Source organism: Callorhinus ursinus, unplaced genomic scaffold (genome assembly GCF_003265705.2).
Source record: "Callorhinus ursinus isolate GAN/ISIS: 27379988/994484 unplaced genomic scaffold, GSC_fseal_2.0 scaffold30, whole genome shotgun sequence".
In the NCBI taxonomy this organism is placed as follows: domain Eukaryota; kingdom Metazoa; phylum Chordata; class Mammalia; order Carnivora; family Otariidae; genus Callorhinus; species Callorhinus ursinus.
In genome coordinates this window covers 4,890,870-4,903,839 of record NW_027397092.1, presented here as the reverse complement: position 1 = coordinate 4,903,839, position 12,970 = coordinate 4,890,870, and the positions used below count along the sequence as shown (strand labels likewise).

The window sequence follows — 12,970 nt, the reverse complement described above, 5'->3', positions numbered from 1 at the left end:
GGTATATACTCAGAAGTGAAATTGCTGGATCATATGGTAATTCTATTTTTAATTTCCTCACTACCATAATGTTTTCCACAGTGGCTGCACCATTTCACATTCCCACCAATAGTGCACAAGGGTTCCAATTTCTCCACATTCTTGCCAACACTGTTGTCTTCCAGTTTTTGGATAGTAGTCATTCTAAGGGGCGTGAAGTGATCTCTCATTGTGGTTTCAATCTGCATTTCCCTAATGATTAATGACAGCATCTTTTCTTGTACTTATTGGCCATCTGTGTATCTTCTTTGGAAAAATATCTATTCATGTCATTTGCCTGCTTTTTTAATTGGGTTGTTTGGTTTTTGCTGTTATTAAGTTACAGAGTTTGAATGACTTTTGAGACATGTAAATAATTTATATATAACTAGGTCAACAGGAAAAAACCAACAATATACCAGTAAGTAAAAATCTCCAAATATTTTTTCCATTCAATAAAGGAATATTTTTATTTCATTTTCGCTAATATACTACTTATTTCTTGTGGAAAATTTCTATTTTTCTATCATATCATTAACATACAATGTTTCAATAAAATATATACACCTTTCAGAGATATACAACATATCAAAAGGACAAGATAATATCCTGTTACTCATACATAAGGATAAAGCAGCACTGGGGCTGAGGGTGAACATTTTGAATATTTATGATTTTTATAATATGTGGAAGCCATTTTTAAGACAGTAATCATTGACTTAGAGTATTAGTATTATACTGATCTTAGAGTATTACTATTATACTGAAAAGATATTATGTTTTCTAGGCTAAAACAGTGGAGTTTGTTTATCTCAGGGAGCAAAGGCAAGGAAAAGTAGACAGCATTTGTGAGAACCGATTCACGGATAATAAAAAACTAACTGTGTAATTATTCTTAAAGAAAGGAATTTAACAATTTCATCTAAAGAAATCTGAGTTATAATGTGTGCTATAATTCAACAAGCTACCAATTTCATACGTGTTATTTTCAAAAATATGTATATAAACCAAGATGAATTTTGTTTTTAAAGATTTTATTTACTTATTTGACAGAGAGAGAGAGCACAAGCAGGGAGAGTGGCAGGCAGAGGGAGAGGGAGAAGCAGACTCTCCACTGAGCAGGGAGCCTGATGAGGGGCTCGATCCCAGGACCTGAGATCATGACCTGAGCTGAAGGCAGATGCTTAACCGACTGAGCCACCCAGGCGCCCCAAGCCACGATGAATTTTTAAAAAGAAGCTTAAAATTAAATATTCCATACCTATATGAATTTGAATTAGAATGTTCTTGGAGATGGAAATCTGATGCTAAAACATCATCATCATCGTCATCACTTTCCAGACTCTCCTCTGAATCATATTCTGCTCTACTTTGGGAAGGGGGTAGAAAAGGCTAAAATAAAAAAGTTACAGAATTTATCATTCAATTCGCTGATTTAAAACATTCAATTACAGAGTCTAATATTAGCAATTTATCCCATTTTCAGATACTTCAATGTAAAAAAAGTAAAGTAACCAGTATTTGGCTGCTTCTTTTTTGACATTCTATGCCTTCAACCTCACTTTACCCAATTCTCTTATTAATGCAGCCATTCAACAAAAAATTTATCAAGTATCAATGTGTCAAAAAGTATACTTGCCATATTTTCTTTTAAGTAGGCTCCACACCCCAGTCTGGAGCCCAACCTGGGGCTTGAACTGACAACCTTGAGATCAAGACCTGAGCTCAAGAGTCAGATGCTTAGCCATCTGGGGGGCGCCAAACTAAAAAAATAGTTTATGTCTATTTTTAAGACATAAACACAGTCACTGCACTCAGAGAGCTTACATTTTCGTGGAAAAAAACAGGCAAATAACAGAAAACTAAATACAAACTGTATTTAGTTGGGCCATACAGAAGAGGACAGATGGGATTGAGAGCATTAACAAGAACTGACAAAAGCGGATCGTGAAAGAGGCCTCTCGGTAAAGCGGCACTTGAGACTGAAAGGACAGGAAGTAAGCCACAGAACGAGAGGGAAGAAAAGCATCTTAGTGGAATGGCAGTGGAAATCATAGCTGGGAAGGTGTTAATATGGGAAAGAGTGTGGTATGGAAAGTCAGGTGTGGCTGAAGCCCAGTATCGCAGGAGGATAAGTGTTGGGATGAACACTGAAGACAGTGGCAGGAGACAGGTGTGGTTGGGTCTTTGTCGGTCACAGTAAAGAGGGTAATGGAAAGCCACTAGTGAGTTTTAAGTGGAGGACAGGTATTGAGATTTACATCTTAAGAGTATGACTATGTCCACTCTCTTATGAGAGAAAAACTCAAATGGCAAGACTAGAAATGGAGACATGAGTAACTAAGTAAGGCAAGAGTTGACAGTCTGGATGAAACTGCTACAGAAACATAAAGATGGATGGAAATTCAGATGGACACACTCATACTTCAGCAAGGCTTGACTTTAAATGGAACAGCTTTTTCTCTTCCTCATTCTTGAAGCCCCCCCACCCTTGACTTGTTTTTCTGTAGAATCCTTTGTTCCGGGAACTCAGTATCAATGTGGACATCTCGCTAACCTCAAAGTATACTCAGTCAAGAGACTCAGATGGCCGGCGCTAGTCGGACAGCACCTTGAAGACATGATGAAGAGCTGGAAGCTCATACCAGATTCCTATCTAAACCGCCCAGATCCTGTATTTTCCTCTAAAACTCCTGCAACCTTTTACCTCAGGCGAGTCTGCAATTTTGAAAGCACTGGCCAGCCATAGCCTCCTTTGCCTGGCAAAGCAATAAAACTATTGTGCTTCTTTATCCCCACACTCTGTCTTCGTGTTATATTTTGGCTGCAGAGCACAGAGACAGGTTTCCAACAACATGGACTTATGTGTTAGTGATGAAGAGGGAGAGAAATAACATACTGACAGTATATTTTGGGGAAGCACTGACAGATATGCTGATAAGTTTGGAGAGCAAGGGACAGAGAGGAAAAAGACTATTTTTGGTTTCTGGCTTAAGAAAAAGAAGAAGATAACAGGAGAGGAAGAAAAGGGGAGTATGTCAGAGGGGGAGACGAACCATGAGAGATGATGGACTCTGAAAAACAAACTGAGGGTTCTAGAGGGGAGGGGGGTAGGGGGATGGGTTAGCCTGGTGATGGGTATTGAGGAGGGCACGTTCTGCGTGGAGCACTGGGTGTTATGAACAAACAATGAATCATGGAACACTGCCCCAAAAACTAATGATGTAATATATGGTGATTAACATAACAATAAAAAAAAAAAAGAAACCATTAGGATGAAGATGCCATTTACTAGTACGAGAGAACTTTGGTTATAAAAGGGAGGTGTTGGACAAAATAAATATCAAAAACCCAGATTTGAAGATCAAGATTCACAGGTCAAGTGGAAAAGGAAGAATAAAGAAAAGAGACTATGAAAGATAAATAGTAAGATTAGGGGAAAAAAAAAAACTAGAGGAGAATGGCATTAAGAGAACAAGACAAAAAAGTATTTTCAAGGAGGAAATGGTCGCATGTGTTGAATATTGCTAAGAGTTCAAATGAGATGATGATGAAGTTTCAGTTATATGTGATGCCCCTTTGAATCTCAACAGCAGCTTCAGTGGGGTAGCTGTGTCAGAAGTCACACAGTGGCTAACTATGAAAGGAACCTAAGATAACAGGGAAAAAAAATGTGTGTATAGTTTTAAAAAGCTGAATGATAACAGGAAGCAGAGAAATGGAGTAATAGCTGGAAAAAGTTTTGGGATCAAAGCAGGCTTTGGAATGAGAGACAGCAGAGCACACTTTTGTCCTGATGGGAAGCAGTCAACAGAGAGTCAAAAGTAGAGAAGAAAAGCACAGTTGGGATTCAGAACAGAACTAAAGTCTCCGATAGGAAGGACCCTTCGTCCTTATTAACAGGAGGAATGAATATGATGGGAACAAATGTAGTTAGAGCTTCATGACAGGATGGTAAGAGTTTTAATACCTTATAGTTAAGAGCAAAGATGGAAGAGGTGATATGGGAAATCTGAAGTTATAAATCTTCAGTGTAGGGAAGCCCAGTAAAGACACATAGCAGGGATAGGAGAACTTTTGAAAGAGCTGAGAGAGAAGCTCCTAAGTTCTCTCACCAGAAAGCAACAGTAAAACTGCACAAAGTTGTAAAAAAGACCCATTTAAAGACACTGGAAATTGAACAATGCATACGACACACAGAGAAGCATTTATTCAAGAAAAATTGACTGGAATCTCTGGAGAAACAGTGAGAACATGGCATTTTGGTGGGGCCGCTGCTACCCTACCCCGCCGCTCGGGCAGTCCGTGAACAGGAAGAACTCTGCTGCCTGGCCAGAGGTGGATGACTTGATTAAAAATTCCAGGCTCAGTGGCACCATCAAAAACAACAGAGATCTCAGTACCAACTAGAAAAAGCTAACCTCTCAACTAGCCTGAGGCTGTGATATGAATTGGGACAAAGGCAGACCAGCCAGAAATTTAACAAGATCCAGGAACAAGAGATCTAAAGAAAGCCTTCCTCATCATGGATCCTCTATCATTTAAAACTGTGTTTCCAAAATGAAGATGACATAAAGATATTCCCATATCAGTAAGGGGCTCAATAAACATTTGTTGAATAAATGAGTAACTCTGCAAAAGGCAATGAAGAACAAGGAGAGACAAATACCTGTCTTTACCCTGAGAAAAATACAAAAAAAAAAAAATTAAGCTACTGCTTAACATGTCTAAAGGATTGTTGTCAGCAGAAAATACTTAGCTATCAAATAGAAGAAAATAAAAAGAACATGCAGAAGTTGAGAATGTGAGGGACGTGGCTGATCACAGGAGAAGCAGAAGACACATACAGGCCATTTTTGCTTTGCATAGTAGCATAGGAACATGAAAACGACCAAGCAAGCTGAAACCATTGTGAAGCTATCTTAATAAACAAAGGAAAAACTACAAATATTCTGAGACTAGGAAAAATATTTTTCAAAACATTAAAACTCTTATGGTTGGCAATAAATGTATAGGGAAATGAAAAAACAGTAAAAATCATATTTATTTAGCACACTATAATTAAAATATTAGAAATATTGAGAATTCAAATGTTTTTTTTTTAAAGATTTTATTTATTTATTTGAGAGAGAGAGAGAGAGAGAACAAGTGAGAGGCAGAGGGAAAGGCAGAGGGAGAAGCAGGCTCCCTGCTGAGCCGAAGGCAGACGCTTAAGGACTGAGCCACCCAGGCACCTGATCAAGTGTTTTATTTCTTTGTAAAAAATTCATCAAGAGTACTTGGAATAGTGCTTGCCTTCTTCTAACTCGTAATTTAGGATACAAAGCAAGCATCTTTTCTGATCCTTGGCAAACCACCATACTTGTTTCTAAGTTGGTATCAACTTCTAATATTTTATTCTTCATACTTTCAATGCTGTGAAATATTAGCCAGAGTTCCTTTAATGTGAAGTGGGTTTTTTTTTGCCAATTTCACTATCTCTACAACATCCTCATCCCTGTGTTACACTTTCCTCACCTTTGTTGACAAGTTAGCCCTCACTAAGTCCTCTGGTTGCACATCCAGAATCTGATAGCAATGTCAGTAGCCCCAATGTGAGCTATTTTTCCATAAACTTTGTTTACATTTATTTTTTTTCATTTTTTATTTAAATTCTATTAGCCGACATACTGCTTACATTCAATCTGAATGTCACTTACAGTGCTACCACTTGTCACTGTTTGGTAGCACTTCCACTTTTGTGAGCCAATTCCCTTTTCCCATTATCCTGTTTTGTAAAATGTCACTTGAGTTTGACACTTTGCTGTCTGTATACAAACTGAGTAACGGGTCCTAAATGATCAATCGCCAACAGACTCTGAAAGAACTGTTGTGACTGATCACTGCACATGAGGTGCATCTGCTATTTCCACAGTGACATGTGGATGGAAGAGCCAGCAGGGAAGTTCGTACTTGAGGTAATTCCTCACAGTTAATAGACTGTGGAAACTCTGAACCATGTTGTTGTGGGACTCGTTACTTCACTAAATGGCAGTAACTATAACATGTGCATATGAGAACCATGTAGGACCATCTGCAGTACAAAAAAGGAGCAAAAGCAGCAACGGCCCTGCGACTGCTAGTAGTCTGGATTCCTCAATTACCATCAAGTACCTTAGCACTACGGTATTAACCAATTTATCTTTTTATCTAAGAACTGTATTTTGTTTAAAATACAGAAATCATAACTTATCAAAGGACTGCCTTAAAAACCGGATGGAAAAGGCCAAATATTTTTGAGGTTTTTTTGTTTTGTTTTGTTTTGTTATGCAGCCTGACAAAATGAAATCTTTCTACACCAGAGTGGGAAAATACTTGGAAGCAGCAACAATCCACTTATTTTAAACATTTTCATTTCCATTTCATTGCAACACTATTCAAAGTGTTGTTCTAGGTGGCACTTTTATTACCTTGGCTATGAAATAGTCCCAGATACTGAGTTCTGGTGGAATGAACTTCTCTTGGACTGTCAGTGACTCCTGATTGATTACTGATGAGGAAGAGGTCGGTGGGGCAGAATCTCTGCAAGAAATTTTTGATGGCCTAAAACGTTTGTTCTGTTTCTCTCCTTCTTCCACAAGCGAAGAAACTAATGAAAACAAAATAAAGTATTATTAAAGTAAGTACTATTTCCATTGTACTAATTTCACCTATCTTTACATAAGATTTAAGGTTACAAATAAGCACAAACACAAAACTGAGATCATTACTACTATAGTAAGGTTTTTAAAAAATGAGTAGAAGTGAGACAAAAATCACTGTAAAACGCAATCTTTACTTTTATCTCAACTTATCCCTCATCTCTGATTGTTATGTGGGTAAAAGGATATAATACCTGCCTATAAATGAGTCCACAACTGAGCTAAGATCATGAAAGCAAATTATCTACATCCCTTTACTTTGAAGAATACCGTGGAAAACAAAGAGTATCATGGGATGTCAATGTTAACTGAAGGCAACAACTCAACTTATGAGGTTCTTTAGTAATCCCTTGACCTTTTATCTACATACAAAACTGAATGTTTTCACTGAAAATAAATAAAAAATTCAAATATGTAACAACTGAATTAAAATGACTCAGACTTCTGGAAATGGCTTGCACATGGAATTTTCTGGTCAGTGGAATAATAAAGAGAGAGAAAATGCAATCTTTGTTGTTTTAACTTTTAAAACACTTAGTGGTTAGTATTCTTTTAGCATTTTACTTTAGAGTATTAAGGGCCTCAGGAAAGAAAAACAAGTTACACAAATATATAAATAACAAATATTAAGTCACAAGATGCAAGTCACCAGTACAGAACCAAGGCTGTCCCAAACAGAAGCCTATGTCTAATTGACAAGCAAACTACTCCGCAATAAGGCACACCAATATTCTCCTTCAATGGTTCCAGTGAGAACTGACTTACCTTTCAAAGGAATGAAAATATGTATCCTGTAATATAATTTTGTTTTATTGTTTGAAGCTACTCAGCTTGCATAAACAGCATGCTCATGCATTATATCAAGCTACAGCCAAGCTGAGTTTAACAGTGATTTAGTGATTTCAGAAAAAAAGGAAATTAAAATGGATAAAATTCTAAAACATTGCTTAGACGTGGTATGATTATTACATAACTCCCAAATGATTTTAAAAGGAACTTTCAGATTAAATGTGTTAAATTTCTGCCTTTTTTTAAAGATTTATTTATTTATTTGAGAGAGAGCACATGCACAAGTGGGAGGGGGGCAGAGGGAGAGGAAGAAGCAGACTCCGCACTGAGCAGGAGCCTGATGTGGGGCTGATCTCAAGACCCTGAAAACACGACCTGAGCCAAAACCAAGAGTCAGATGCTTAACTGAGTCACTCAGGTACCCCAATTTTTTTTCTGTTTTTAAAAGCAACTGATAGTCAACAATCATGTTTCTAATATGCATACATTCATATTCATTCTAAAACTTAAACAGTGATTCTATCAAATTCTGATCAAGTAAAAAATTTAGAATATAAAGGTACTTTTTACCTTTCAAAAATTAATGCTGTGGTTTAAAATCAATCAATCATTTGACTTTAACATTACTATTTTGTTTTTTTTTGTTTTTAGATTAGAAGGCATATGAACATAGGAGCTTAAAGGATCTCTGGAAAAATAAAACTTACAAACACTAAATGAATACATTTTTGCCAAAACAGTTATATGATAAAAAAAATCAGAGTTTTTAAACCAAAACCTAAGAAGATTTTTTAAAAAGAGAAAAATTTACAAGTACAGTCTATGAACCCAGACACTGACATGAAAATAAGAAAAGTTACCACACTGGGGTAAATGTTTAAAATTACAGACTCAATACCAAAAATATAAAACTACTTATTAAAATACTTTTGATGAGCAAAGAAAAAAATGGCAAACAGTTTCACAGTACTGAATGTTCTATTACTTGAAATGCTATAAATAAAAGGACCTGAGTGATGCCTCCCAGCAAACAAGAAATAACCTGTAGCTTCTCATTAGTATAGATGCTTCTTCTTTTACCATAAATTACAGCAAGACTTAAGACAATTTTATGTTTAAATCACAGTGGGTTAGCATAGTCATGAAGGACCAACAGAGACTGCACAGTGGCTGAGGGCTCAACTGCTGATTTTTGAAAATGCTAATAATCAAATATCAAGAACCTCTGTCACTCTTTGGATAAAAACTGACTCTAGTGTTGCATTACTAAGGGGGTAAATGGCTACTTTACTAGTAATAGAAGGAAAAAACCAGTATTAGAGAGAATTGAAAAGGAACTTGGATATGGAGCTTAGAAATTATAAGGAACATAGAAAAGCTAGGAAGTGGGTAAAGAAAAACCAACATACCCACCGGTAAGAAAAGACAGAATCACTCACTAACACAAATTTCTTAGCTGCTTTGGATTCATACAAAGTACTTTTAAGAAGTACTTTTAAAGTCAAGATAGTGGACTTTCCCTCCATTTTAAGAACTTCTATCCTCACTCCTAGTACATTCTGCAGTGACTTCCTGGAACTATGGACGTGACTTCCTAAAGAACCAAAACAGAAATGGAGAAATGGTTAAGAGGCCACATCTAAAGAATGGGCAGAAGAGATACAGAGGAGTAAGAAAGACAATGTTGCTTTTTATCATAAATTCTTCCGGACTACTGGATTTATTACCATGTACATATATTGTTTTGATTAAAATCAAAACAAGTGAACACTTTTTGAGTTTATAATTTTTATTTTTTTAAAAAGAATTTATTTGAGAGAAAGCACAAGTGAGCCTGAGTGGGGGGGGGGGCAGAGGGAGAGGAAGAAGCAGACTCCCCACTGAGCGGGGAGTCTGACACGGGGCTTGATCCCAGGATCCCGAGATCATGACCTAAGCTGAAGGCAGGAGCTTAACCGACTGAGCCACACAGGTGCCCCAAGTTTATCATTTTAAATCAAACAAAATTAATATTCTAAACCTAGACTTAACTGTTATTTCTTTTAAAAAGTGACCTCAAAGTAACCAGCAGAATGATTTCATTCTCTGCTTCTCAATCTAAGGCACACTTATCACAAGACTATTCATGAGTGTGCCACAGAATACATGAAACTTCAGAGGGGACATTGTCCTGGACCTTCAAGTTTAGCTCCAAAATTTAGGGGGTGGGAGGATGAAAGTAATTTAAATGATGATTTAAAATATTTTATTGGAAAGAAACAAAGATATGGAGAAGATAAAAGTCATGTAAGTTCAAGATAAAATAGATCCCGCATCTATTTCTTGTTTTTGGCAAGATAATTCAGCATAAGAGATTTCCTAAGAGGTATATATATTCACTCTCCTCTAGCAACCGCTTAAGGCAAAAAGTTTGAGAAGTACAAATATAGGCCAACACAAATTATATAAAAAAACAAATTCTCAAAATTTTATGTAAAACATGACTTTACAAGGAAACTTCAAAGATTCTTAAAAGGAAAAGACCAAAACAGATTCAAGGAGTAATACATTTAAGGTACTTCTTAATCTTCAAAGAATAAAATTAATGCAAAAAAAATGTCTGACAGGTGAAATTTTCCAATTTTAGAAAGACGGACTCTCAAGGATTGGTAGGGCACAGTAGTACCTTGTACCTGCTTCATAAGTACCTATAAAAATGAAATGACGACTATCTTAGTAGAAAGTAGTGATTTGTCTCCAAATCACAGAGCAAGTAGTTTCCAAGATAGTTGGTGTTCAAAGTGATTCACTAGAATATGGAAAGAAAATATTACAACTACTACTTAGATTTTTTAATAAGGAGAAGTGGGGAGAAGGAAGAAAAGAGAAACAGGGTAAGAATGGGAGAAGGAAAAGAAGAGAGGAGAGGTGGAGTGGAGGAAGGAACAAGAAAGGGGGTGGGAGAAGGGGAGCAGAAAGGGGAGGGGGGTGGTAAGGGGAAGAAGAAAATCTGTCAGTGTTTATTTAATATCTGGATCACCAAGAATACATGTATTTATAAATAAATACATACATACATACTGAGGATTTGCTCACGCATGTTTTGTGGATAGGTTTATATAATAAAAAATCTGGAGATAACAGTATTTTTCCAGTGTGCCTGTAAGATTTCATCTCCAGCTCAACAGACTTATTAAAAGTGAGAATGGAGTACATACATACAGTGAAATATTACTCAGCTGTACAAAGAAAACCCTATCATATGCCACAACATGGATGAACCTCAAGGACATTGTGCTAAGTGAAATAAGCCTGTCACAAAGGGACACATATGGTAGTTATGAAATGAAGAGATGCTTTTTAATGAAAATTTATATCTGTCCCTCAAAAAAACGTCTGCCTAAGGAGTCTAACAAAAGATGTATTCCCTTCTCTGGCAAAACTAGTTATTTTTTGGTTCAGTAGCCAGTTGAAATTGTTGGGCATATTCATCTGTATTGTAAATAGCTGATTGTTTTCTATTGTAAAAATGCTGAAGTCTTACACTTTTTCTGGTCAAGAAATGTTGATATTTTATATATTTTGCTAAAGGAAGGAGAGCAATGACATGTATAATCGCTAAATACTGAATAGAAAACTTTTATTTTTTTTATACAAGTTTTAGGGAAAAAGCAAAACATTTGGATTTTCCGATCCTTATCTACCATAAATAATCAAATGGCAAAAATATACTTTAAAATGTCTAAAACATCATGAGCAGTTAGAAAAAAAAAAAGATATGCTTACCACAAATAAAATACTCATTTTATATTTTATTCCTCAGTGTGGAGACATAAAAAATCATTACTATATATTTATCAAGATGAAGATGGAGGGCGCCTGGGTGGCTCAGTTGGTTAAGCGACTGCCTTCGGCTCAGGTCATGATCCTGGAGTCCCGGGATCGAGTCCCGCATCGGGCTCCCTGCTCAGCGGGGAGTCTGCTTTTCCCTCTGACCCTCTTCCCTTTCATGCTCTCTATCTCTCATTCTCTCTCTCTCAAATAAATAAATAAAATCTTGAAAAGAAAAAAAAGAAAAAAAAAACAATATTTGTTAAAAAAAAGATGAAGATGGAAAATTCAAATATTATGACAAAATACAATAAAAATTCTTCAATAAAAACACTGCTTTGCTTTATAATATGCAATAAAAAGCAAAGTATGGATTCCTAACCATCAGCAGAAAAAAAAAATTTTCCCAAACTTGCTATTGCTCACCTGATTGTCTATTTTAAAAATTAACCCTAATAACAAAATAGTTCTTAACTCCACAAAATGCCCCTGCACTAATTTTAGTTAGAAAAAATAAATCCTTCATTAATATATGATGTGGAATTCATCAAGTTAAATTTGATTAAAAAATAAAGTTACTGATTGCATTAACATTTTTGTTAAGAATTCTAACCTGCCAAACTGAAATCTAATAGAAATCATCTATTATTTTCTTACATTACAAGGCTTAGTCATATTTAAATTTTGTCACTAAAAATATTAGTATATTAAGTATATAAAAGACATGTAGAGAGAAATATAATTTAGTTCATGAGAATGATGTACTATATGTTGGCTAACTGAATTTAAATAAAAAAGAAAAAAGGAAAAAAAAATTTAGCTCATGAAACCATCATTGCAAAGAAAACTGAAATGAGAATTTACACCAGAACAAGGAAAACAAATGGTGACTTTTAATTCCTCTTCTAGTACTAAGTTACATCTATGATTGATTCCGCAGTTTCTGAGTTCTCAAAGACAGATGAGCATCACATAACCTGGATGTGGCCTTAACACTAAGTGAGCCACATGTTTTTTTTTTTAATTAATTTTTTTATTATGTTATGTTAATCACCATACATTACATCATTAGTTTTTGATGCAGTGTTCCATGATTCATTGTTTGTGTATAACACCCAATGCTCCATTCAATACGGGCCCTCTTTAATACCCATCACCAGGCTAACCCATTCCCCCACCCCCATCCCCTGGAAATCGGAGGGAGACACGCACCATGAGAGACTATGGACTCTGAGAAACAAACTGAGGGTTCTAGTGAACCATAAGTATTCTTTTTTTTTTTTTAAAGATTTTATCTATTTATTTGAGAGAGAGAGAATGAGAGATAGAGCACATGAGAGGGGGGAGGGTCAGAGGGAGAAGCAGACTCCCCGCTGAGCGGGGAGCCTGATGCGGGACTCGATCCCGGGACTCCAGGATCATGACCTGAGCCGAAGGCAGTCGCTTAACCAACTGAGCCACCCAGGCGCCTGAACCATAAGTATTCTGTGTTACTTGCCACCAAGGGATTGAATGTACAGATGCAGGTAATTTTCAGTCACTTTGACTATTTAGGGTTCAGTAAGTGATGGAATTCTGTTTATGATGATACCTATAAGATAATTTATGTAATGGTATTCACTTGAACCACTCACTAAAACTGAGTGGTTCAACAAAGAACTCAGACTTTGAGT

The 12,970-nt window shown here is 36.2% G+C and overlaps 1 protein-coding gene across 2 annotated transcripts in view; it reads right to left on the bottom strand.

Moving 5' to 3' along the window:
- The window catches only part of DMXL1 (Dmx like 1), a 128,860-nt gene that overhangs the window by 42,737 nt on the left and 73,153 nt on the right, over positions 1 to 12,970 (bottom strand). For both annotated transcript variants that reach the window (XM_025860778.2, XM_025860779.2), the window contains exons 29-30: positions 6,468 to 6,646; positions 1,280 to 1,410 (exon numbers count right to left, since the gene is read on the bottom strand). In XM_025860778.2, coding sequence (XP_025716563.1) covers positions 1,280 to 1,410; positions 6,468 to 6,646 — 310 coding nt within the window. The remainder of the gene's footprint in view (positions 1 to 1,279; positions 1,411 to 6,467; positions 6,647 to 12,970) is intronic.